This window comes from Corythoichthys intestinalis, chromosome 4 (genome assembly GCF_030265065.1).
Source record: "Corythoichthys intestinalis isolate RoL2023-P3 chromosome 4, ASM3026506v1, whole genome shotgun sequence".
NCBI lineage: Eukaryota > Metazoa > Chordata > Actinopteri > Syngnathiformes > Syngnathidae > Corythoichthys > Corythoichthys intestinalis.
The window spans coordinates 58416926-58442195 of NC_080398.1; the positions used below are offsets into that span (position 1 = coordinate 58416926).

The 25270-nt window shown below is 40.4% G+C and overlaps 1 protein-coding gene across 4 annotated transcripts in view; it reads left to right on the top strand.

Moving 5' to 3' along the window:
* adcy3a (adenylate cyclase 3a) overlaps positions 1-25270 on the top strand; it is a 111614-nt gene that overhangs the window by 22517 nt on the left and 63827 nt on the right. For all 4 annotated transcript variants that reach the window (XM_057833450.1, XM_057833451.1, XM_057833452.1 and 1 more), the window contains 2 exons: positions 15750-15880; positions 17077-17188. In XM_057833450.1, coding sequence (XP_057689433.1) covers positions 15750-15880; positions 17077-17188 — 243 coding nt within the window. The remainder of the gene's footprint in view (positions 1-15749; positions 15881-17076; positions 17189-25270) is intronic.

Below are 25270 nucleotides of genomic sequence, written 5' to 3' on the forward strand. Positions count from 1 at the left end.
GGTCCAGAGTACGGTGTTTGTAAGGGATTCCGATATTGAAATTGATCTTTCATTCATGTCCACGTCAATTCGGATCCTCTGCACTTTCACAGACAAATTCCAAGATCCTTTTAGGACAGCCAATTTTTGGTATTTACCATCACGAAATCCAAGGCAGCAATGACTCCTCTGACCTTGGAAACACAACTCCCCCCACGCAACCCCGAGTACCCAGTGAGTATTGTCTCCCACCTCAACGTCCCAGACGTGTCTTCCTGAGTCCAAAGCACAACCCAGCACGTCGGGAAACGCAGCCCTCTCTGGATTCTCTGGTCGCCATTGTGCTTCTTTATGAGTCAGACTGGTCAGATCATCGGACAGACTGAGCTTGGGATGAGCCGTGTTGGGGTCCAGGATGACAGGACTGTAGGAGAACGTCTCCTTCATCCGCTGCCACACGTTGAATTTGAGGTTGCCCACGTGTTTGGCTTCATCCAATAGAGCTCCTTCAATCAGCTGTGGTTCATCGGGCAGTTCTTGGATTCTGCTCATTGCAGTCTGCAAGTTCTTCATGATAGAAACATTGTCAGACTTCAGCAGCTCCTCTGTGCTTCTGATCGTATTTGAGAGAGCTGTCATTTCTCGGCTGAGGGCTGTAATCTTCTCCTTCATGGTCAGACTCTTCTTCTTCTCTTCATCCATGACAGCAGACAACCTGGCGTCCTCCTCAATGTCAAGAAAGTGACGAAGCTCCTCAAAATCCTTCTTAATCTTGCTCTTGACCTTCTCCCTCTGGACCTTGATGTAATTTGCTTGTTGATTGCACTTGTCTCTAACTCTGATACAATTTTGGAGTCTTCTTTTGGTATCCTGCAGGCCTTCCTGGAGTTTCTCTTTGTGACCGTTCGCAACCTCTTCAAGGGGACTGAACTTGTGGCCAGCGTGGATTTCTTCATCCTTGCAGAATAGGCACCCAAGCTCCTGGTGGTCCGAACAGAAGAATCTGAGTTCCTCCTGATGCAAGCTACAGAGGTCCTCCAAGTTCACCAAGACTGGTGAAAAGTGCCTACACACATTCCTCAGTGCCAAGTTTGGAGGTGGATACAGAGAACTCATCTGCGTCCTACAGACTGGACACGATCGGTTCCCTGTGTCCTTCCACTGCTGCAGACACATGCGACAAAAGCTATGACCACACGACAGCACGACAGGATCTTTGAATATGTCCAGACAGGTGGGACATTGAAGATACATCCCCACTCTTCCAGCCATGGTCTTTGAGAAGACAGCGTGTCAATGTAAAAACTTTGAGTGTCAACTCTCTAGCGAGCTGCAGTTCTTCTGCCTCAGTCACAAATGAAAGGACTTTTAAAAGTCCAAAGTGCCCTTTTAAGTTTCCTGTCAGCGGTATTGCAGATATTCAGAATGAAAGAGAAAGATGGCTTGAAAGGAGTGTCCAAGTACATCATCACAACGCATACGTATGACGTCACCTTAAGTGTAAATTATGTGAGTGTATTCAATCAGGTAGTTCAAGCTGAACTTGTTTGAGTATCAAAAACTATAAAATTGCACTTCCTGCTTTAAGAGTTAGGCTTCATAAGTGGATGACACTTGGGAATAGGCTCAAAGTTTTCTGAGTTTTAATAACATACTTTAACGAATCGGGTTATAAAAATAGCGCACGACTTACGGGAGTAAGGGTGGTGCGGAAGAGCGAGAGACGTGCCTTCCTGTTGTTGTTGTGTGTCTTTGTGTGTCGGCTCCTGCAGATAGCAGTCGTGTGTTGTTCCACGAGTTTCCAAAGTAAAGAATTGCAACCTAACTAATTGGGTGACTCTTTGTCAACGTTACAATACCTTAACTTTTCTTTCCAAACAGCGCCAGCAACACTGTACTTAGTTGACTCCTCAAGCTCACTACTGAGCGTGTGTCGTCCTCTTCGTCACGCAGCAGACCGGCTTTTCGAAACCAGTTGATGATGGTGGATTTTTTTTTTTACACTGCTCCAAGCTGTCAAACTCGTGCAAAAGTTGCTCTTCGTGTCCAGTTTTGGTAAACAATCTCTCGCCGCTGGTCATCCAAGCCTTCAATTCAACTCTGCACGTCATATCCTTTTCTTCTAGCATTTTCCATGATGCGGGTCTGCTAATTTTACTAATGCACAAAGATGAGGGTCTGCTACTTTTATTCGTGCACAAAGCACAAAGTTAAAATAGGGGTAAGACTGCAAACTTGCGTCTTCCTTGACACAAATATTCCATGTGTCTTATGCTTACATTTTATGCTGGAGCGCTCTTGGCGGTCATTAGAAAAACTGATAAATTGGCCGCATCATTGCATATGCCGCAGGATTCAAAATGAGGGAAAAAGTAGCGGCTTGTAGTCAGGAAATGACGGTACAGTAAAGTTGTACCTCGACATCCGATCACTTCGACACACGATCTTTTAAACATCCGAGGTAAAATTTGACCCGCCATTTGTTTCTACATCCGACAACATGCTCGAAATACGACGACATGACAGCACCGCAGACGGATGCACGGCAAATTTTCTTTGTTGTGGTAACATCGGCAAAGAAATCGCCAGCTTCGTCAGGTTTTTATCATTTATTTCAGCCCTTATCCAACACAAAACGCCTCCTGACCGCCAAAGTTGACGGTGTTCTCAAGAAAACATTGAAAGCGAAAGTAAACTCTTTGTCACGTCAGTCACGCAGTGCGTTCGGGTACAGAAAAAAAACATCCGCCACATTAGAACCCAATTCGTTTCGCTATTAAGGGAATTATTATTATTTTATTGTTCAGATTTTTATTTATAGTTTGTTTTTCTATGTGTTATCGTCATAGCCATAGTACCAGCAGGATTTATTAAGGATTTAGTGTAGGTTTTTGGGCTGTGGAACGAATTAATGGGATTATAATGTATTCTTATGGGAAAAACGTGCTCGACATACAACCATCACGACTTACAAACAAGGTCCTGTAATGAATTAACATCGTATGTAGAGGTACCACTGTAATAGAAAAATATGAGCGTAGTGTGCGCATCCGTGAACTGGCTCGACAATATGGCCGTAGAATATCTACTCTCGACGGTCCTCCTTCAACCTCCATTCGTCACTCGTTATAAGTTAAGGTGACAAGTATAGTGGTAACAACGCCAAAGAAATCGGCAGGTTTGTCAGGTTTCCAGTCATTTATTCCATTAACTTGTGCAACACAACACGCCTACTGTCTCCCGTAGCTGAGTGAAAATGAAAGTAAAAGGTCCCATCTCACTATGTCAAGTCAGCAACACAATGCGTTCAGGTACATAACGCAAAATCAGTCGCCATATTAAAACAAATCATTACATTATTACAGGTGTTATTATTACTATTAATATATTATTATTCCAGTTTTTATTCTCAATTCACTTGTTTTTCTCTGTGTAATTGCTATTTGTTACAGTACCAGCAGTATTTATTAAGGATTTAGTGTAGGCTTTCGGGCAGTGGAACGAATTAATGGAATACTAGCTCCTGGAATGATTTAACTGCATATGTAGAGGTACCACTGTACTCAATGATGAACTTCCATCCGTCCGTCTGTCCGTCTATCCATCCTCAACACTGTTTATACTTGTTAGGGTTGAGGGTTGGTTGAGCCTATTGCAGCTGACTTCGGGCGAAAGTGGGACTAGGGCCTAAAGTAGGGTTGCCAAATCCCTGACAAGAAAAAAATACGGGACACCTCATTATTAAAGCTGACGGGTCCAATAAATGTCACTCTTTAGTTCGTTTTTTTGTATGTGAAAAGGGATTTTTTAAATATTAATGATTTTATCAATCATTAATAATTTTATAATAATTTTTGTCAAACCTGAATTATTTAGGTGCATATTTGAGTGATAAGCACATGGAAAAGCAATCATTATTAAAATGTAATAAAAAAAAAAAACAAAAAAAAAGGGATAAGATTAATATCTATCCTTCTTAGTTAAAAAAAGGTATAATTTAACCCTTTAAGGTCCTGAGTCCTGTGTGTGTTTTTGGCTGTCTTTTTTAGAAATTTTTAAAATACTTTTTAGTTTGGACTCAGGTTTCCCTTGGCCTGACGTGGGTTACCAGGGCCCCCCTCTGGAGCCAGTCCTGGGGGTGAGCTCGAAGGCGAGCGTCTGGATGCCGGGCCTGTTCCCATGGGACCCGACCGGGCACAGCCCGAAAAGACAACCTTCCCATGGGCTCACCACCTGTAGGAAGGGCCAGAGGGGTCGGGTGCGTAGTGATTTGGGCGGCAGCCTAAGGTGGGGCCCCGGGGACGACCCAGGACATTCTGGAGAGAGCATGTCTCTCGGCTGGCCTGGGAACACCTTGGGAGCCTGCCGGAGGAACTGGTTGAAGTAGCTGGGTAGAGGGAAGTCTGGGCTTCCCTGCTAAAGCTGCTGCCCCCGCGACCCGACCCCGGATTAGGCGGCAGATGATCGAAGGATAGATAAATGAAGTTTGTTTCTACTTACAATGTACACAAGTTTAACATGCACTGGATATTTTGTTTGGTACATTTTTTTGGCCAATGGTCCCCGACCTTTTTCTCACCGCAGACCGGTAAAGGCATTCCAATTTTTCTCGCGGACTGGTGGGGTGCCACAGATGGGTAGGGAGGTGCACGACGGCAAAAGACAGGCCTCCCCGCAGCCAGGAAACGAAATCAAAGTACAAATATACATTTATTTTTCATTGTTGCACCAGAAAGCCGTGACTTTTAGTATTGCAAGGAATAGGGCGAAATTGAAACGGCCATACTAGTTTTGGCGAGAACGGCCGCTCCTCGATACAAAATGATGGGTTTACGTGCTGCAAGCTGGGCACTGATGTTGCACCAGTGGTATTCCCCACAGTGTTCCATTGGCTCCTGAGAGTCTGTTTATCACACACCAAGCGCTGTTGGCACTGCTATGAAAAGAATTTCTGAAATGTCCCCGCAGTGTGCAATTAAATTTGTTGTATGAAGAGCGCATGTGCAGTGAGTGCGTAGGTGCAGCAGTGTTGACATATTGGGCAGGTTCCTGCTAAATTAGGTGGGTTATAATTACAGCTTGATTGGGCTGGCGACTCTTTTGATCTGGCAACCCTTAGGTGCAGCGCCAATGGATCCAGATTTTTATACTTGAATGTGGATGGTGCACACATGATTAAAAACGGAAATATTATTTCCGTTGAGAGACCGGTGCCAAGTGGCTCATGGACCAGTACCGGTCTGCGGACCGGTGGTTGGGGACCACTGCTCTAGGCGACTGCCTTCCTCCTCTATGCCTAAGGCCGGGCCTGGTAGTGCTGGTAGAGGAAAATTTTAACGATTCTTGTCACATGTAGCCCAAAGTCGCGGCATAAGCGTAGCCTTTCTTTTTCACACATCAACTCATGTATAAGTATAAATTATTATGTGGTAAGAACACTCTCAGAGGTACATTTTTTCAATAAGTTACTCAAGTAAAGGGAAATGTATTGCGTTACTGCCCACTTCTGGTCACAACACTTACCTGGGGCATATTCAGAAGGCTCTGCAATGAATGAAACTTGGCCTTATGATCAAACTTTTATGGATTTATTACTTTCTTTTTCTTCTTTTGCTTTCGTCTTTAGTAGCGATTATATCTGCCCTGGACATGACTTGTCATGACTTGAGATAACATTTCCTGACACGTTGAAAAGTCTGACGATCATGTCCTCCACCTCAACCAGACTGTACTTGTGGTACTCCTTGTCAGGATTCTTGGTAAACAGCAGGTTGATGCATTTACTGCCCGTGCGAGAAATGTTCTTTTTAATGTTTTAAAAGTTCAGCGCAAATTTCAAAGATCACTGTATTTCATTTAGTTGCAAAGAGGCAGATGAGGTGCAACAATTGCTGACCTCAAACACTGCGTTGCTGCGGTCTACTGGCATTTTGAAGCCAGCAAAAGCCTACCGGGAAAGTGCTTTGGAAATGGAAATGAGCATAATAAGGGTTCATGTGGGTCATTAAAAAGCATTAAAAGTCATTAAATGGGTTTTGTGAAAAATTCAGGCCTTAAAAAGCATTAGAAAATATTCGAGGCATTAAAAACTATGTAAACTTGACTGTTAAAGAAGCTATTTTTTTTAGATAATATCTGACAACTCTAATCAGGCTGGCCGAAAAAACTATGTAAACTTGACTGTTAAAGGAGCTATTTTTTTTTAGATAATACCTGACAACTCTAATAAATCAGGCTGGCCGATAATATCTGATAATATTGACATCGGTTTTTCATTATCCGTTTTGGGCCAATATACATGTTGCCTTCAAAGTGAATGTAGAAGCCTTCTGCCTCTCTACAGCGGTTATGCTTAATGGCCATTAGATGTCTCCAAAAGATGCTTGGTATTTGTTATGTGAGCATACCATATGCATTCATGGTGCAAAAATTAAATGAACAATAAACGATTGAAAAATCATGAATTATAAACTCATTACAAACCTCATTCATGAAGCTACGTGCCTTTGTTGTTATTTTGAACCAAAGCACTGTGTGAGCCATATGTGATATGGCAGTGCTCATTGGCACTTTGCACTTGATCCAAAAAACTGGTGTTTGCACCATTTTGATTTTAACTATAAATGTAGTGGTGCAATATAGGCACTTTTCTCATAACTTCAGTTGAAGTTGTTCCCTTATTTTTCACAGAATGTTCATTGTAAAACCTTGAAGTTGTTACATTTATCATTATTATAATGTCCAGTTTGGCATCACAATACAATTAGGAATAATATGTCCACGACTGCGTAAAACGATAATATCGGTATCATATTTTTGGAGTTGGACAATATCGAGATATCGGCTATCGGTTAAAAAGTCCTTACTATCTACAGTTGGGCATGGGCATTAAATGAGATTTGCTGATACCTGAAGAAACCCTGATAATATTGGCTGCTAAAGTGAAAATATCTGTTACATAATATTTAAGGCTGTCCCAAACGATTTGTTCTCCCCATTAGACTTTTTTTTTTAGATTAGCTGGCTAGTCTTATAATTTTTTTTTTTTTTTTTTAACTACTCTTGCAATTAAATTTTGGCTGACGATTGTTCATTCACAAAAATATTTTGGAACACTTAAATTCTTTATTAAACACATAAAAAACAATAATAAATCACAAATAAACAATGATGTCAAATGCTGATGGCATGAACCAGGGCAAAACAATGGAATGTGAACGGATTCAGAACGTGACTTCACTTTTCCACTAGGATTGAAAACAATTCTTACTTTCTCTTTTCTCCTTTCTTAATGATGATGCGATGGAGAAATTGGGCCAAATAAATAACTTTTAAAAAAGGACTACGAGATTAAAGTCGTACTATTGCTACAAGGAAGAAAGAAAAAAAAAAAGTCTCATTATTATGTAGGTGTAATGCAGCTGTGAGCCGCTACTCACTTTACATACATGTACCTTAGCTGAGAGCTACGACAAAGCATTAGTATAACTTTTTCTATTGACTATAAATGGATGTAGATGAATCAGAATAATAAGGATTTCCTTAATTGTAAAACCGATTCGAAAGCACAAGATGCTTTCAATATTGCTGATTTTAACGGAGGCGGCAATGTGCTACGTAAAGTATGTCGTTGCTTATTCAGCAACATGAGCCCGACATTAGTCTCTAATACACCGTCGTACGACGCACATTAAGGCAACATCAAGAGAAATGTTGATATATATATATACTAACGATCCTCCAGCTTGTTGTTTCCTGTCGTCTTCCAAAATTATAACTGGGTGACGGCGCTTCAGGTGTTCATTCATGCTGGCGTGATATGCAAGCTCGGCATTGCAGAGACAACACACGACAGTGACACCCTCCTTTGTTTCGTTAAAGTAAATCCATGCTTTGGCCACTCAGGTCTGCTTTTTGTACTTTGTGCCACTTTCGCCGCTTTCATTCCAAGAGTCTGCCATTCTCAGCTTTCCACGCATTAAGATATGGCGGAAAACACTCATGTGACTTGATCTTCCGCTCTGAGACCCCCAATTTGGCCAAATTTAAAAATTGTCCTATATGCATGTGTGATACATCATTGGAAAGCTTAAAATCTCAATTTTCTGGGGAAAGAAAAATTTTGAACAGGAGGGCATTTACAAAAAATATATATATATATATTTTAAACACCAAAACCCTAATTGGAGGTGAGAGCACGCAAGAGCAGAATTAAAGACGGCATGACTTTAACGAGATATTGTCACTTACTTACCTTGTTTCGATCCAAAAACTCCATGTAGCATGTATCACTGAGTGTCAAGAAACAGCTTTGAATGGCCACAGCTGGATTTTTGGGGGGATTTTATGGGTGAAACATAGTATATAACAAGGGTCGCGATGCAAAAATCGCAAACATCAAGGAGTGGTCAAGATTTTCTTTTTCATATATTTACCCTTTTAAATGTTTTTTTTTTTTTTTTTTCTTTGTTTGGATCGATTATTTAGCATCTAACATATTGGAGAAAATGCGACAGTAAAAAAAAAAAAAATACAATTAAGCGATAGTTATGAGGTAGATATCTGTGACTTTTTAATTATTTTTTTATTATTTTAAGTTTTTTGGCTTAAAATACACAAGTTTCTTTTAAAGAGGAGTGCAAGAGCAGCTTTTTCAGTCTTGTCTGTGTTTTCCGCCTTTTTTTTTTTTTTTTTTTTTTTTTTTTTTTTTTAACTCACCTTTAACGGTCGATGGGATGTTTTGCTCGTCAACGAATTTACGTCCTCCACTTGTCAGAGAATTGTACACAACATAATCTCTGCATTCAACATCTCACAAGATTGTGGATCTGCACATCACCAAAAATACCAAATCACATTTCCATCACAGACTTTTTATGTTGCAGTTTTAATGTCTAATTATTAAGTGAACACTTAAATTTAATGTCTTTGTCATGGCAGAGAAAAAAATACAGTAGCACTGAAGTACTGCTTGCTCCAGTAAATTATCACTTGATCAAACTTATACATGAACAATAATATGTCAAAAGGACACTTGATTATTCAGATCGCATATGCAGAAAATCAAGCCATGTCAAATATTGTTTGGGAGAAAAAAGAAAAATCTCAACATCATTACCCCTAACTAACTCAAGGAAGTCAAAACGCAGGGTGGGAAGGGGATCATTTTCAGAGGGCTTTTATCCCATGTGGAAAAGTAAGGATACATTTTGGTGTTACCGGACAAGTCCGGCCAATCAGAACTGTTCTTAGTGGTCCACAATTCGGTGTTTGTAAGTGAATCTGATATTGAAATTGATCTTTCTTTTATGTCCACGTCAACTCTTATCCTCTGCACTCTGACACGTGGATTCAGTGCTCCATATTCTCTACCAGACTTGTTGTATTTTCCATGACAAAATCCAATGCTCCAAACATCCTTCAACTGTAGCAAACAAGGGTCCCCACACATGATCCCCACGTTCCAGTCGTTGTTGTCTTCCACCTCTACGTCCCACACTTGTCTTCCTGAGACCAAAGCACAACCAAGCACGCTGGGCAACGGAGACCTCTCTGGATTGTTTGGACAATGCTGTGGTTCTTTCAAAGTCAGACTGGTCAGATCTTCAGAGAGACTGATATTTTGGATGGGCTGTGTTGGGGTCCAGAATGACGGGACTGTAGGAGAGTGTCTCCTTCATCCGCTCCCATATGTTGAACTTGAGGTTACCCACGTGTTTGGCTTCGTCCAACAGAGCTCCTCTGGGCAGCCTTGGCTTGTCAGGCAGCTCTTGGATTCTGCTCATTGCAATCTGGAAGTTTTTCAAGAAGGAAACGTTGTCAGATGCCAGTTGCTCCTCTGTGCTTCTGATCAAGTCTGAGAGAGTGGCCATTTCTTTGCCAAGAGCTGCAATCGTCTCCTTCATGGACTGACTCTTCTTCCTCTCTTCCTCCCGGACAGCAGCTAACCTGGCGTCCTCCTCAATGTCAAGGAAGTGTCGAAGCTCCTCAAAATCCTTCTTTATCTTGCGTACAATCTTCTCACTCTGGACTTTGATGTACACTGCTTGTTCAAGGCAGTTCTTTCTACAGTCATTATAAGCATTGAGTCTTTTGTCAGCGTTCTGAAGGCCTTTCTCAAGTTCCTCTTTGTGACTTTTTGCAACTTCTTCGAGGGGCTCAATCTTGTGGCCAATGTGGATTTCTGCTTCTCTGCAGAAGAGGCACACAAGTTCCTTGTGGTCCAAGCAGAAGAGTTTGAGTTCCTCATTGTGCAAGCTGCAGATGTCCTCTGACTTGACACAAGTTTGCGAAAAGTCCAAAAAGTTCTCTAACGACCGACGAAACGTTGTCTTACAGACTTGACATGCTCGCTCTCCTTTGCGCCTCCACTGCTGCAGACACACGCAGCAGAAGCTGTGATTGCACGGCAGAATGATTGGATCTTTGAAGGTGTCCAAACAGGTCAGACAGCGGAGATTCTCCTTCAGTCTTTCAGCCATGGTCTTTCAGCGTACAAACTTTGAATGTTGACTCTCAGGAGAGCTACAATTCTTCTGCCTCAGTCACAAGTGAAACGATTCAAAATGAATCGATCAAAAGTCCACTTCGAGAAGCTGGGCTTGGCTTTGTAATGAGTAACCTTTTATGACTTGATTATTATTGTAGAACCGAGATATTGCAGAAGTGCAAGATGAAATGGAGGGAAAGCCCACACATGAAGACGTTCAAATATATCATCTTAACATTTACGTTTAGAGTATATGAGTGTATTCATCTCCGAAGGTACAAGCTGACATTATTTTGATTCCAAAAACTCAAAAATTACACTTGCTTTGTGACGTGTGCTTCTCCAATGGATTACCATCGGACTTAGGATCAAATTTATATAATTAGCACTGAAGTAATAAATCCATATCTGCCAAAGTGTTTTATGAAATGAGATAACAAACTGCCATGACGTAAAAAATGCAAAGAGTACTGTGTAAAAGTGTAATCTTAACAGTGTCAAAAGTTAACTAGCAAACTGAAAAGAATGAAAAAGTCAAAAAGAATTATTTTAACTCATTTGCTCCCAAAAACGTATAAATACGTTCTATTTTTAATTGTTTCAGTGTCCCAAAGACCTATTTATATGTCTTTTGCGTTTTTTTTTTTTTCATAAGAGACATCTCTGGGTTCTGATTCAACTGAGCTCCAAAGCACAAAGCTGAAAATCCATTTTAAAGCAATAAAACTGGCCATTGGAGGGCATTAGCGCATTTGGTAAGACCCGCAACCTGATTCAACGGCGACGAACAACCGGGCCACACAGCCGGGGCGGCAGCAGAAGGATGCCAGGCGGCGGACGACCAAGCAGAACAACCGAGAAGACGCCCGGGATGCCAGGAGCTGGACGACTGGAACCACCAGTGCGATGTCGTTGAGTCGGTGCTGCTCGCCGATCAGACCCCGCAGAGACTCAAAAAAATCCATCTTTATAAGACAGGTGGCGATAAGGGAAAAGTTAACCCGGCTGTCGCGGCCACAACAGCGTCATCTCAGTTATGTGTAAATAAATTGTTACTTTGCTATCAGTAGCTCTATTTGTCTTGTTTTTTATGTTATTTTGTAAAAGGAAAATATTATTCAGATGTTTGGGATGTAACCAAAGCAAAAAATAGCTGTGTTAAAGTCAAAGTTATGTTTAAAATGTATGCTTTCACAAAAAGCTAAATTTCTCTGTGTTTTCATCAGAAATTGGAAAATTGCTCAAAATAAGCTATTTTCTAATGCTGATTTCTAAAGAATGGAAAAAGATATGAACTTTTTTTTCTGCTGAAAGAAAAGCGTAATCTTTCTTTTGGTGGGTTCCATGTTTATATAGCAAAAGAACAGAATTTTCTGTGGGCCTTGCAAAATCAATCAAAATCCAGTAAAACGGCCGAAAACGGCAAAGGGCCTTGCTCCGGTGAAAATGGCTGGGAGTGAATGAGTTAAAGTGATATAGGCATCTCTGAGTGAACTTCGATTAAAATTCAAGTATCTCGAGGCCGGCTCGAGTGTCCTCTTTTTTTTTCTTTTTCTTTTTTTGAGATCTTGGAAATTTTCTTGGAAATCTTCAAATCTTATGGAAATTTTGAAGAATACTCAGCTCATAGACTCTATGAGCTGAGTATTCTTCAAAAAGTAAAAGCTATGTGAATGCTACGGAAGCTGAGCAAAGCTAAAGTAGTCACTGATTAGCTGAAGTGCTGAACTGTTGTACCTTGCAAAGCTATAGGACACGTACACTACTTAGCACTGGCACTGTGTGCAATGCAGCTGGGAGCAATATTGTCTTGGCTAAAGGTGGTCTTCAAGTTTTGCGACTATTCAATACTTATGAATTTGAACTTTTGTTGCTGAAGCAATACTAGTGACTGTGTTTAGTTACTTAGCAGAGACAAATGGTGAATGACAAATTAATTTTTTTTACACTGTATTACTGTCTAGGGCATTGGTCTCCAAACTATTCCACATAGGGCCGCAGTGGGTGCAGGATTTCACTCCGACAAAACAAAACCACACCTTTTCACCAATCTGGTGTTTTATAAGTGTAATCAATTGATTGCAGTCAGGTGCTGCTTGTTTTAGTAGAAACCGCATTGGTTAAAAGGTCTGTGCTTGATCGATATGAACAAAAACCAGCACCCACAGCGGCCCTCGAGGAGCGGTTTGGAGACCCCTGGTCTAGGGTTAGGGTTAGGGTTAGGTTAGGTAGTCCCCGAATTACAACGTACTCGTCTAATCTTTCTTTTGTTGGGTTCCATGTTTATATAGCAATAGAACAGAAGTTTCTGTGGGCCTTGCAAAATCAGTCAAAATCCAGTAAAACGTCCGGGAGCGAAGGGCCTTGCTCCGGTGAAAATGGCTGAGAGTGAATGAGTTAAGAGTGAATGAGTTAAAGTAGAGAAATAGGAGGAAAAAAAGTTTGGAAACGTGAAAAAACCCAAAAAGATTCATACTCATATTTATGCATTCGTGTTTGTACAACTCTCTTTTCAACGACTTTGAATCTTGTCTTTAGACGAATTAAAGTTTACGGCTATGACTCAAAAGCATTGAAATGACGTCACCTCGGTCTCAGGGGAAACTACACTATCCTCTAACTGCGCATGTGCCAAACCATAGACTTCATAACATATTGATATGACACGGGAAACGGGGCCGATTTGTTGGGGGCCTATTTTCAAAAACTTCAAATTCAAATATTAACAAAACCAAAGCTGCTACCGACCTAGAACCAAAACAGGCACCTACCTTATCCATATATGAGTCTTCATGAGCAGCGGCATCAAAAAATTCAAAGTCGTTCCCTTATAAAATCCCAATTAATTATTTTCTATATAAGTATATCACAACTTAGAATGGCTATAAATGTCTCAGATTTTACACTAGATGCACAAAAATCACCAAATGCAGAGATATAACCTATATTTTCAGGATCAATAGCAAAAAGCAACTTATTATTTTTTATTTACTGCAAGTTTTTAACAGCTAATAAATCACTCAATTTAACATCATAAACTTAATACTTGAAGAAAACATGCAGAATCAATTATAAATAATATGTCAATAGATTATTAATAAATTATATATTCAATCACAACTTAAAGGATAGAATAGCCCTTTATTATCATTATACACTATTTACTGTTAGCGAATGAGGCTAGCGGCCGCCTGGTGTAACAGGAGCTTTTCTGGCGAAAATTCTTGTGAATAAATGCGTAAATCCCTGAATTCCTCAACGATATGGACGTACAACAGTCTCGATTCTTGGTTAAAAGCAAAGAAACCGTGCAGTTAGCGTTTATTTTACGTGTATTGACCAAGTACCATGCTGCTATGTTAGCGAATGAGGCTAGCGGCTGCCTGGTGTAAAAGGAGAATTTCGAGCAAAAATTCTTGTGAAAAAAAAAAGCTTAAATCCCTGAATTTTTATATAGATATGGGCGTAAAACTGTGGATTCTTGGTTAAAAGTAAGCTATGAGGCTAGTCAGTTATGAAAAGCCATGTGTAAACAAAGAAGAAAATTCCTGCGAATAAATGCTTCAATCACACATGCATGGTACAAAAAATATAATATTTACCTTGAATCCTTGAACAAATCCCTCCTGAGACAATCCTTCCTGTTTGTATGCGGTACAGCTTTGTAGTTAAATCCAATCGTAAGTAAATCCAAGCTTAAATCCGACATGAGTGTGTGCACGTGTGTGTCACGTTGTGCAAAGAATGACGACGTGACACGTCAATAGTAATGATGTCTATGGCGAAACCCCCCCAAAAAAAAGGTAGACTGGGGTGTTGTGCGTGGAGCTGTCAGTGCTGAATCACTGGTAAAGTCAATCACGTGTTTTTTTCCCTTGTAATTGTACTTTATCAAAAGATGTACAGTTCATGGACTTAGTCACTACTGTAGCTCACAAATGGTTTTGTTTTTTGTGTAAGTCGGAATTAACCCTTACGTACCCCTACAAAATAACTATCCAAAAAGTCCAAGAGTATTGTATTTTGTTTATTGATGGAGGATGCACTGCCCTCTAGTGACATCGTTGGGTCTGGCTGGACTGTCGCTTTGCATGACTGAGAAACGGACTCAGACGTCTATTGATAAAAGATAGCTGCGCTCTGATTTGGCCCACATCAGGCTGTAAGTTAATTCAGCTAGCATATGCTTGTGTGTGCATTTGTAATCAATTTAATGCCACATTTTGTGGAGTGACGTCTGAGCGATTTGCTATGAGAATTGTAAATACGTTAGGATTCGGAGCATTTAAGCTAGCGGATTTTTGTTAGGCTACTTCAATCTACTAAATTTACATATTGATCAGACTAGATGGACGTTTGAACACCAATTGTTTTGTGTCGAGTGTTCTATTGTTAAAACGTGTCGTTTTGAACATAGGTGTACATATGTGTGTTACAGCTTTACAAATTGTCAAAAGTGAAGAAAGTAAAAAGCTTCAAAAAGTACAATTGCCTTGTTGTCTGTAAAGCTGAACAACTTTACATTTGGTGAGGATAGAACACGTCATATTAATAACGTAAAGTAAAATATAAGATACTGTAAGGTACAATAATGTACTGTATATGAAAAAGAAAAACCCGACAGGAGACAAAATGACGGACGAGACTCTGGCGTCGTAAATTCAACATAGCTTAAGTACAGTAAGTCGTAACCCAGGGACTAACTGTATCTGTGACTGGATCATTTAAAGACACGACTAGACTTGCAAAAACAGATGTTATGAGCCTTACCAAGCTCTGATTGTCGCACGACATTTTGACAGTTTCATATTGCACCCAGTTTTTAATGTGAAGGCCCTTGACATTAAAATTAACCTTCTATTGTAAGACTTAAATGATTAGAAATAAAGTTATATGTCATTTTAAGTCACTATGTCCTTATGCGACAAGAATTTGGTCAGGGGGTGTAGGGATGTAGTTGTATTAATTCATAGCAGACTTAATTACAGTACATCTTCACAAATGTGATGTGGTGACTGTTGGCAGATAAGGGTCTCCAACCAATCAAGAAGTGGAGTATGTTGTATTTTCCGTTGCCATGGCAAATACTCTCCTAAGATGACTAATGGTAATCATAAAGCCTACCTGATCATTTCTTTCGTATCCACTACACTGAGACATTTTGATTAATTCCCTCCCATACTCTTCAGATTGTGCATGACCAACTGTGCATAAACATAGCCAACATACTGTAAAAGGTGTATTGGAATAGTAAGATAATGGCTTATTTGTTCTTTTGTAGGAACGCCTACTGCTGTCCATCCTTCCAAAACATATAGCTGATGAGATGCTGCAGGACATGAAGAAGGAGCCCAGTCAGAAAGAGATGCAACAGTTTAACACCATGTACATGTACAGACATGAAAATGTCAGGTAATGTAGCAACTTTTTAAGGGTCCAAATTCAAGACTACCCTTGTGCCGTTTTCAAACATAATACAGGTAGTCCCTGGGTTACGAACGAGTTCCGTTCTGGTGCTGGTGACGTAACCTGAATTTCCGCGCAAGTCGGAATTAACCCTTTAAGAACCCATAAATACCCCCCAAATCTCAAAATAACTATGCAAAAACATGTGTGATACACTGCTGGCCAAAAGTATTGGCACCCCTGCAATTCTGTCAGATAATGCTCAATTTCTCCCAGAAAATGATTGCAATTACAAATGTTTTGGTAGTAATATCTTCATTAATTTTGCTTGCAATGGAAAAAACACAAAAGAGAATGGGAATTTTTTTTTTAATCATTATCATTTTACACAAAACTCCAAAAATGGGCCATACAAAAGTATTGGCACGCTTTGAAAAATCGCGTGATGCTTCTCTAATTTGTGTAATTAACAGCACCTGTTACTTACCTGTGGCGCATCACAGGTGGTGGCAATAACTAAATCACACATGCAGCCAGTTAAAATGGATTAAAGTTGACTAAACCTCTGTCCTGTGTCCTTGTGTGTACGACATTGCGCATGGAGAAAAGATAGAAAGCCAAAGAACTGTCTGAGGACTTGAGAAGCAAAATTGCGAGGAAGCATTGGCAAGGCTACAAGTCCATCTTCAAAGACCTGAATGTTCCTGTGTCTACCGCGTGCAGTGTCATCAATAAGTGTAAAGCCTATGGCACTGTGGCTAACCTCCCTAGATGTGGACGGAAAAAAAAAATTGATGAGATATTTTAACGAAAGATTGTGCGGATGGTGGATAAAGAACCTCCACTAACGTCGACGTTACGTTATTATGTCTAAAGGTTGTGCTGCCAAGTATTGGGCTTAGAGTGCCAATACTTTTGTCTGACCCATTTTTAGAGTTTTGTGTAAAATGGTAATGATTTTTTTTTTTTTTTCATTCTCTTCTGTGTATTTTCATTGCAAGCAAAATCAATGAAGATATTACTACCAAAGCATTTGTAATTGCAATAATTTTTTGGGAGAAATTGAGCATTATCTGACAGAATTGCAGGGGTGCCAATACTTTTGGCCAGCAGTGTAACAACTATTGAATGGAACACGTCAAGATGAAATAAATGTGTAAATATCTTAATACAATGCTTTGTGTCTCTCTCTTGTTGTGCAGTATTTTGTTTGCAGACATAGTGGGCTTTACCCAGCTGTCATCATCATGCAGTGCTCAGGAGCTGGTCAAACTGCTCAATGAACTCTTTGCTCGGTTTGACAAACTTGCCGCAGTGAGTCTCAATATGAATAATTGTGGTTGTCCTGAATTATTTTTTGACATTTGTATTGTTTTATTCTTATATAGATTAATAAGTGTTTTTGAATTGGGCTTACAATATTATTTGTTATATATGTTTGCAGTCTACAAACATTTTTATTCATTACAGAGGTGGGTAGAGTTGCCAAAGAATTTACTCAAGTAAGAGTAACGTTACATCAAAATAATATTTTTCAATTAAAAGTAATCATCCAAAAAATGTACTCAAGTCCAAATAAAAAAGTATTCGGTGAAAAGAATACTCAAGTAATGAGTAAAATTGTGAGTAACTGCTTACAATGTCAGATTGGTATATGGCATATATATCTGTAAATGATATATGGTGTATTGGGTTATGGTATTTTTTTTTTTTTTACAGCACATTGTCATCTATATGAACTGTTCTAATTATACTGTACCATTACATGACAATATTAGGCCAAAGAAATGTACAAAAATAATTTAATTCAGACTAGAAAAATCTACAGAAATGATTGACTTTATAGACGATATGTGATTGACCAGTGATCACAGGACTTCCAACTGCAAGCTTGTGTGTGGTCATGTGATGGCGCTTTTTTGTTTTAACATGGCCTTTATATTGATATTGACAGGACATGGGGCCGATTAATAGCGAGACTGCATTGTTGGTGTGGCCGTCAGAGCTGACAGAGTGGAATCACAGACAAAGAGCTTTTTTGGTTGAAAATTCATATGAATAAATTCTTAAATCCCTGAATTCTTTATGTATATGGACGTAAAACAGTCTCGATTCTTGGTTAAAAGCCCCCCCCCCCCCAAAAAATAAACAAAAAAACGTGCAGTTAGCATTTAATTTACGTAAATACTGTATGTCGAAGTACGATGCTGCCGCCATATGTAAACAGAGCTTTTCCGGTGAAAATTCTTGTGAATAAATTCTTAAATCCCTCAATTATTTATAGAAATGGACGTAAGACAGTCTTCATTCTTGGTTAAAAACAAACAAACAAACAAAAACGTGCATTTAGCATTTATTTTACGTAAATATGTCTAAGAATGATGCTAGTCTGTTCGACAATGTGGCAGCAGCCTTACAAAAAAGTGCTTTTTACGTTGAAAATTCTTGTGAAAAAACGAAAAATATAATAAATCACCTTGAATCCTCGAACAAATCACTCCTTAGAAAATCCTTCCTGTTTGTATGCGGTACAGCTTTTGTACTTTTCAACATAAATGGTAAATGGCAGGTACTTATATAGCGCATTTATCTACATGGTTACCATGCCCAAAGCGCTTTACATTAGCACACATTCACACACCAATGGTGCTGCTGCATTGCAAGACGCTGCCAGCCCATTGGAGGCTAATTTGGGTTCAGTGCCTTGCCCAAGGGCACTTCGACAGTGGGCAATATTAGCGGGGAATCAAACCACTGACACTTCAGTCCAAGGACAACTCCAGCTACCAATTGCGCCACAGCCACCTTAAATCCAGCGTTGGATCGCTGCATGTGTCGCTCCCACCGACTGCGAATAACTGAAGCGAATTGTGGGATGACCCCCTACTTGAAGGCCAGGCGCAGTGAAATTGGATCTGACCCGTCAATATCATTATGAAGTCTATTGGTTTTAATTGGTATAATGAAGTCATGTGATCACTGTTGCAACGTCTCATTGTTGATAGTGGTAAATCCACTGTGGGCATTTATGGCTAAACGTCAAATCTAATATGTAGAATGAAGAGGAAAAATGTAACGACTACTGTAGCTCAAGGAGCGGAATAAGGGTAGTGCTTCTTCTTCACAAATCTACTAAAGTAAAAGTAAACGGTATGGCATGGTAAAACTACACTTAAAAGTACATTTTTCTCAATACGTTACTCAAGTAGATAGAATGCATTACTACCCACCTCTGATTTGTTTAAGCTAAGCCTGTAAGTTTTATTCTTCTAGTTGTGTTGGTTGTAATGATTAAAAAGACAAAAATGATTTTTTTTTTTTTTTTTTGTGGTGTATTTTGACCTAGAGTTTACATTCCTCTCTTTAAAATAAACATAAAAGTGAACGCTCTCAGTAAAACTAATCAGAGTAAAACTGATTACAGTTAGCTAAAAATAATTGACGTTTTGCATTTTAATCATCATTGTTAGGCTAAGCTCTATTAAGGTTAAATGGGACAGAATGAAATATAAAAAAAAACATTTGTAATAAATACTGTACTTAAATGTGCCATTAATTTGTTAAAATACTAGTCTATTCAATCATCTTCTGAACCGCTTATCTTCACGAGGGTCGCAGGAGCCTATCCCAGATAACAACGGGCAGGAGGCAGGGGACACCCTGAACTGGTTGCCAGGTCACATAGGCTAGGTTCATACTACAGGTGTTGACGGATGACAGCCAGCATGTGTGGTCATTTGTTTGATGCTTCTGCGCATGCGGGTCTTCTAGCTCAGCAAGTGTCGGACTGCGAATTAGTGCGCATGAGTACTACTTGAACGGTCTCAACGAACAAAGGCAGTCTGAACGGGCACGCCAAAAAAACAGATATGACAAAAAATCGGATTTATGCATTAAGACCTGTAGTATGAACGTAGCCATAGAGACAGACAACCTTCCATGCGCACACGCACACCTACGGACAATTCGGAGTGCTCAGTCAGCCTACTATGCTAGTTTTTGGAATCTGGAAGGAAGCTGAAGTACCCGGAGAGAACCTACGCAGGTGCGGGGAAAACTTCACAAAGAGTGGCCGGTGCGGGGAATGAATCAACTGTTATGTACTTTCTCAATCTAAGTACACTTAAGGCACAGACTTGAGTGGAACAATGCTTCTTTATTCCGTGTGCTTCTCATCACGTGCACACGACTCATCACTTTGATGTCTTCTTATTGTAATACCACACCCACTGGGAGCGCACAACTAAGGCTAAAGCAGTGTGACATAAACACAAAATAATCTCCTGCTTTTCCCATTTTACTTACTAGTTATAAATCCAATCTAGCAGGCGGTTGCCTGTCACGTGCAGGATAACGACATTCAGCAGTCACTTCAGATTTTTCACTTGTGGAAACAGGTTCTGATACCATTGCAGGTTTCACAATTACAGCAGGATTGTTTGGTTTTGACACTTCCGTTAAGATAAGACATTTCTAGTATAATTACACTACTATAATCATCCTAGTCACTAGACAGTTCTGGAGTAGTGCCTGGTGTTCCCAACAGTTGATCTACTGTACATGGCGAAGCCAAACACCATCAGCTGTCGTAATTGTGTCGGAAACAGGCCCAGTTTGAGCAATGATGGGTGCATGGGCCCACTTTTCCTTACTCTGATAATACCGGGCCATAATAGCGTCACCAGGTGCAAAAACTTGGTTCTTCGAATGCAAGTCTCTGTACTTGACTTGTTTCCTTTGATCCATTTGAACAATGTCTCCCAGGGTTGTGGTTTCAGCAGGTCCATGCCAGTACGCAGCTCGCTGGCAATACCTTGGTAGTTGCATGCATACATGTTCGGTATTTGAGGGAAAGTTCGTGCAGTCTCTGATATAGTGTACCTTGCCCTTGTGATGCTTTGAGAGCATGTTTGAGGGTCTGCACAAACCTTTCTGCCAAGCCTTTGGTTGCCGTGTGATAGGGAGCCGACTTGATGTGTTGTACCCCATTGGCCTACAGGAATTCAACCATTTCTTTTGACGCAAATTGGGGTCTGTTTTCTGACACAAGTTGTACAGGGGCTCCGTAACAGCTAAAAATCTCTCCTAACTCCTCATTCTTGTCCGGGATGACTTGTAGTTGTAAAGAACCATCTGACAGCTGCCGAACTTCTTGCCAATTTAAACGAAGTGTATTCAACCACAGTCGTCCCATGATGGAAGCAAAATTCCCTTTTGTGACATACAGTGGAAGTTTTCCAGTTTGCTCATTGCATTGCACAGTAATGTCAGTCATTCCTTTCATGTGCACTTTGTGTCCAATGTATGCTTTAAACACAGTATCTGATGGTCTTAATGGAAGGTGTTTCATACATTGTTTATAGACTTGTTAAGACAAGTGATGCCTTTGAACCAGTATCTATTTGCATTTTGACTGGGTGATCCTCTAACTTTTGTGTGACCCAGTAACAATCAGAGTTTCCGTCTACGCTCATTACATGCACGGTGTGCACGTCACTGTCATCTTCAGAAGTAGAGGCACTCTCTACTTCTTTTCCTTTTTGTCATCCATTTTCTTTGTTCTTTATTTATTCCGACAGGCACGTGAAACATGACCCTTCTTTCCACAATTGCGACAGTTCATTTCTTTGCACCAGCAGGTGGAGGCAAGATGCCCCATTTTACCGCACCTAAAACAGGGACCAGCAACATTGCTTTGGGTACTTGCCACTTGGTGTATCCTGCTCATTGTGTTCAGTTGTTGAGCCTCCTTTGAAGCCGTTTCCATTGCCACACTTATTTCAAAGGCTTTCTTTAATGTCAATCCACTCTCTGTGAGTAGCTTCTTTTGTGCTACTTCATTTCTTAGTCCACATACCAATCTGTCTCTTAATGTGTCTTCTAAAACATTACCGAACTCACAATGTTCAGCAAGCTTCCGCAGCGCCGCTACAAACATAGCGACAGATTCCCCCTCCTCTTGATTTCTCCTGTGAAATCGGAATCTCTCTGCAAGTACAAGGGGCTTGGGTAGAAAATGTGCATTAAAGGTTTCCATGATGGAAATGGCTTTCTTTAATGTCAATCCACTTTCTGTGAGTAGCTTCTTTTGTGCTGCTTCATTTCTTAGTCCACATACCAGTCTGTCTCTTAATGTGTCTTCTAAAACATCACCAAACTCACAATGTTTAGCAAGCTTCCGGAGCGCTGCCACAAACAAAGTGACAGATTCCCCCTCCTCCTGATTTCTCCTGTGAAATCGGAATCTCTCTGCAATCACAAGGAGCTTGGGTGAAAAATGTGCATTAAGAGTTTCCACAATCTCCCTGTATGTTTTTCTGCCAGGTTTATCAGGTTGAAGCAAGTTTCTCAGTAAATTGAAAGTCTTTGGCCCAATAACGCTCAAAAACGTCGGCACTACTTTCTCTTCTGCCATATCGTTAGCTTCCACGAAATAGCCAAACCGTTCCGTGTACGAGCTCCACTGTTCCACAAGCTCATCAAAAGGACCAACAGAGCCGATAACTCCCGCCATAGCGCCTGGTTATACAGCACCTTCACGCACCTTTTGAAATCTTCGGTCGTCCTCCTCCCCACGAAGTCACAAAGCTGTGCCGTCTATCACCTGGAGCACTACAAAAAAAGACATCGGAGCTGACGCAGGTCCAGATGTCCTCGTCGCTACTTTTTGTTATGTACTTCCTCAATTTAAGTACATTTAAGGCCGAGCCTTGAGTGGAAGAACACTTCTTTATTCAGTGTGCCTCTCATCACATGTCCACACGACTCTTCACTTTGATGCCTTTTTACTGTAATACCACACCCACAGGCAGGGGCGGACTGGGACTAAAAAGCAGCCCTGGACTTTGACTCAGCCCAGCCCACATGAATCGCTTTATGAAAGGAAACACAGAACCCCTAGGGGGGTCCGGGAGCATGTCCCCCCGGGGAGATTTTTTTTTTTTTTTTTTACATTTTATTGTAAAATGCATCAATTTCGTGCACTTTCAGAGAAAAATTAAGAAAATTTGTCTAGACTGTGACTGTCTGACTTGGGGCGCTCAAAGTACTGCAAGTCTGAACTGGAGTTGGATTCATTTTCTGTACTAGCTCTATGATCAACCTGAATAAACAAATTAAAGAATTTATTTTTCAAAGCAAGTTTTAGGTATCCAATTGATTATAATATATCTCTATATATCTCTGTCTATAAAATGACTTCATTGTTTATGCCATAATTCAGTGGTCTCCAAACTATTCCACATAGGGCTGCGGCGGGCACATGATTTCATTCTATTTCATTCTAACAAAACAAGACAACACCTCTGCACCGATCTGGTGTCTTACAAGTGTAATCAGTTGATTGCAGTCAGGTGCTGCTTGTTTTAGCAGAAACTTCATTGGTTAAACTGTCGGTACTCGATCGGTTGAAACAAAAACCAGGCCCCACAGCGGCCATTGAGGACCGGTTTGGAGACCCCTGCCATACAAATAATCAATTTCAATGAAAATACAATAAACATTTCAAGACAAATCCTGTATACATAACCTTCATTGGAAAGTATTAACCAGACAACAAAACGATATATAAATGATTAAAAATATATTGTATATCATATCAGTTTAACTACCTAAACTTTAAAGTAAAACTATTCATTTTATTAATATTTTGTTATATTTCTTCTGAATTAATATTGCTATGCTGCGTGTGCATACATTGTTTTACGGCTAAAATATTTTTTCTTAAGAGTGGGATAGTAGGACTAGCATACTGTAACTTGACACGATTGCAAACGGGTACATCGATTAGCTGGCACTAACCCTTTAATTGTCATTTATTTTCATTTAAAATGTAGCTACCTGGTGGATAACAATTGCCAGTATACCGAGCAAGTAACCCTCTTCATCCCAATTTACTTGCCCTGCGCTTGTCTGGGGAACTTCCTCCAGCTTACTTCCCTCTTCTTTTCTCTCTCCCTGCACCGGCTGCACGTCAGAGCGGCTGCCGCTCCCTCTCACCATTGCTATCCGACGTGGCCGTTGCAGCCAGACTGCTGCTTGCGAAAATATTTGTCGACTTATGACATTTTAATGCTCACTCTCCAGTTTAATTTTTTTCTCCCTAACCTTCTCCGCGCCATCCTGCTCTTTTCTGTTTTTTGCCACCACCATCCATATTGTGCATTAACGCTCGTCGCTATTTTGCTTCCACAAGGAAGGAACCAATGAAGGCTACTCTGTGCTTTCTTCGTTCCTAGTCTATCAGATTGGCAGTCAACAGCCAGGCGCATTGCTGCCACCTGTCGGATTGGATGTGAACTGTAGATAATCAGAGGATAGACGGGATAAAAACAGTGATGTATAATAATGAATGGCGGCCGCGGCCGTCCGGGGCACCGGCCGTTCTGTGATCCTCCAGAACCCACAGATTACCAGTCCGCCCCTGCCCACAGGGAACGCACAACTATGGCAACAGCAGTGTGACATAAATATTGTGGGAGAGGATTTGCGATAGCTGAGGAAAATTTGACTGTAGATCTGGGTGGTTCAAATTTCTATCTCAAACAAGCTGGGGCGCCGGCCAGAGCGCTACTTCATGGCCAGGATGTCCAAGGACGGAGGGAAGGCGGCTGAATAATGAGGAGGCAGACTGCAGTAACTCAAAATTCCATTTATTCAAAATTGCAGTTTCCAGGTTGTACAGCAGATGGCGACAATGTCCGCTTTATTTCGATGGCATTAATTTGGCTGTGGTAGGCAACCAAGCTGAATATTGCTTAATAGGAAATAGTACAGGTGAATATGTGGATCTATGGGTTTGTGTGTGTGGTTTTCTGTATAAAAGAGAAAATAAAGCAAATTACAGCACATTAGTGACAGCAAGGCTAATATACTAACATACAGTCGACACTGAAATGACTCGTTAGCAATTCGCTAATTATTTTAGCACGCGAAGCTAACTTGTTGTATCACAAATAATAACAATAAATGCTAAATAATACAAGGGAGTTGATGCACTCAACTCTCATAGACGCACACGGGACTTGAACACTCATTCAGGACATTTCTAAATGAACGCAATCAACAACTACTGGCAGACAACTGAAAGGCGAGTAGTCACGAACTTTTTCTCTTCCTTTTGCTCTAAAATTATCTTGCGCACATGCAGGCAGACAGAGGAGGACCCAAAACGCGGCGGCCCAGAGTTTGCCTGTCTAAAATACAAATAACATATGAGTCTTGCGTACAAATATGTTACACCAACGTCAGAACTGTGAGGCGGACGTGCTAACCATTCTGCCACTGTGCCACCAATACTAGTCTATTTCATGGAAAAAAACAAATATTTCACTATTTAATTATTTCATGGGCATGTGTTACATCACTTCCTGAATGCATTTTATCTGTCAAACTCGC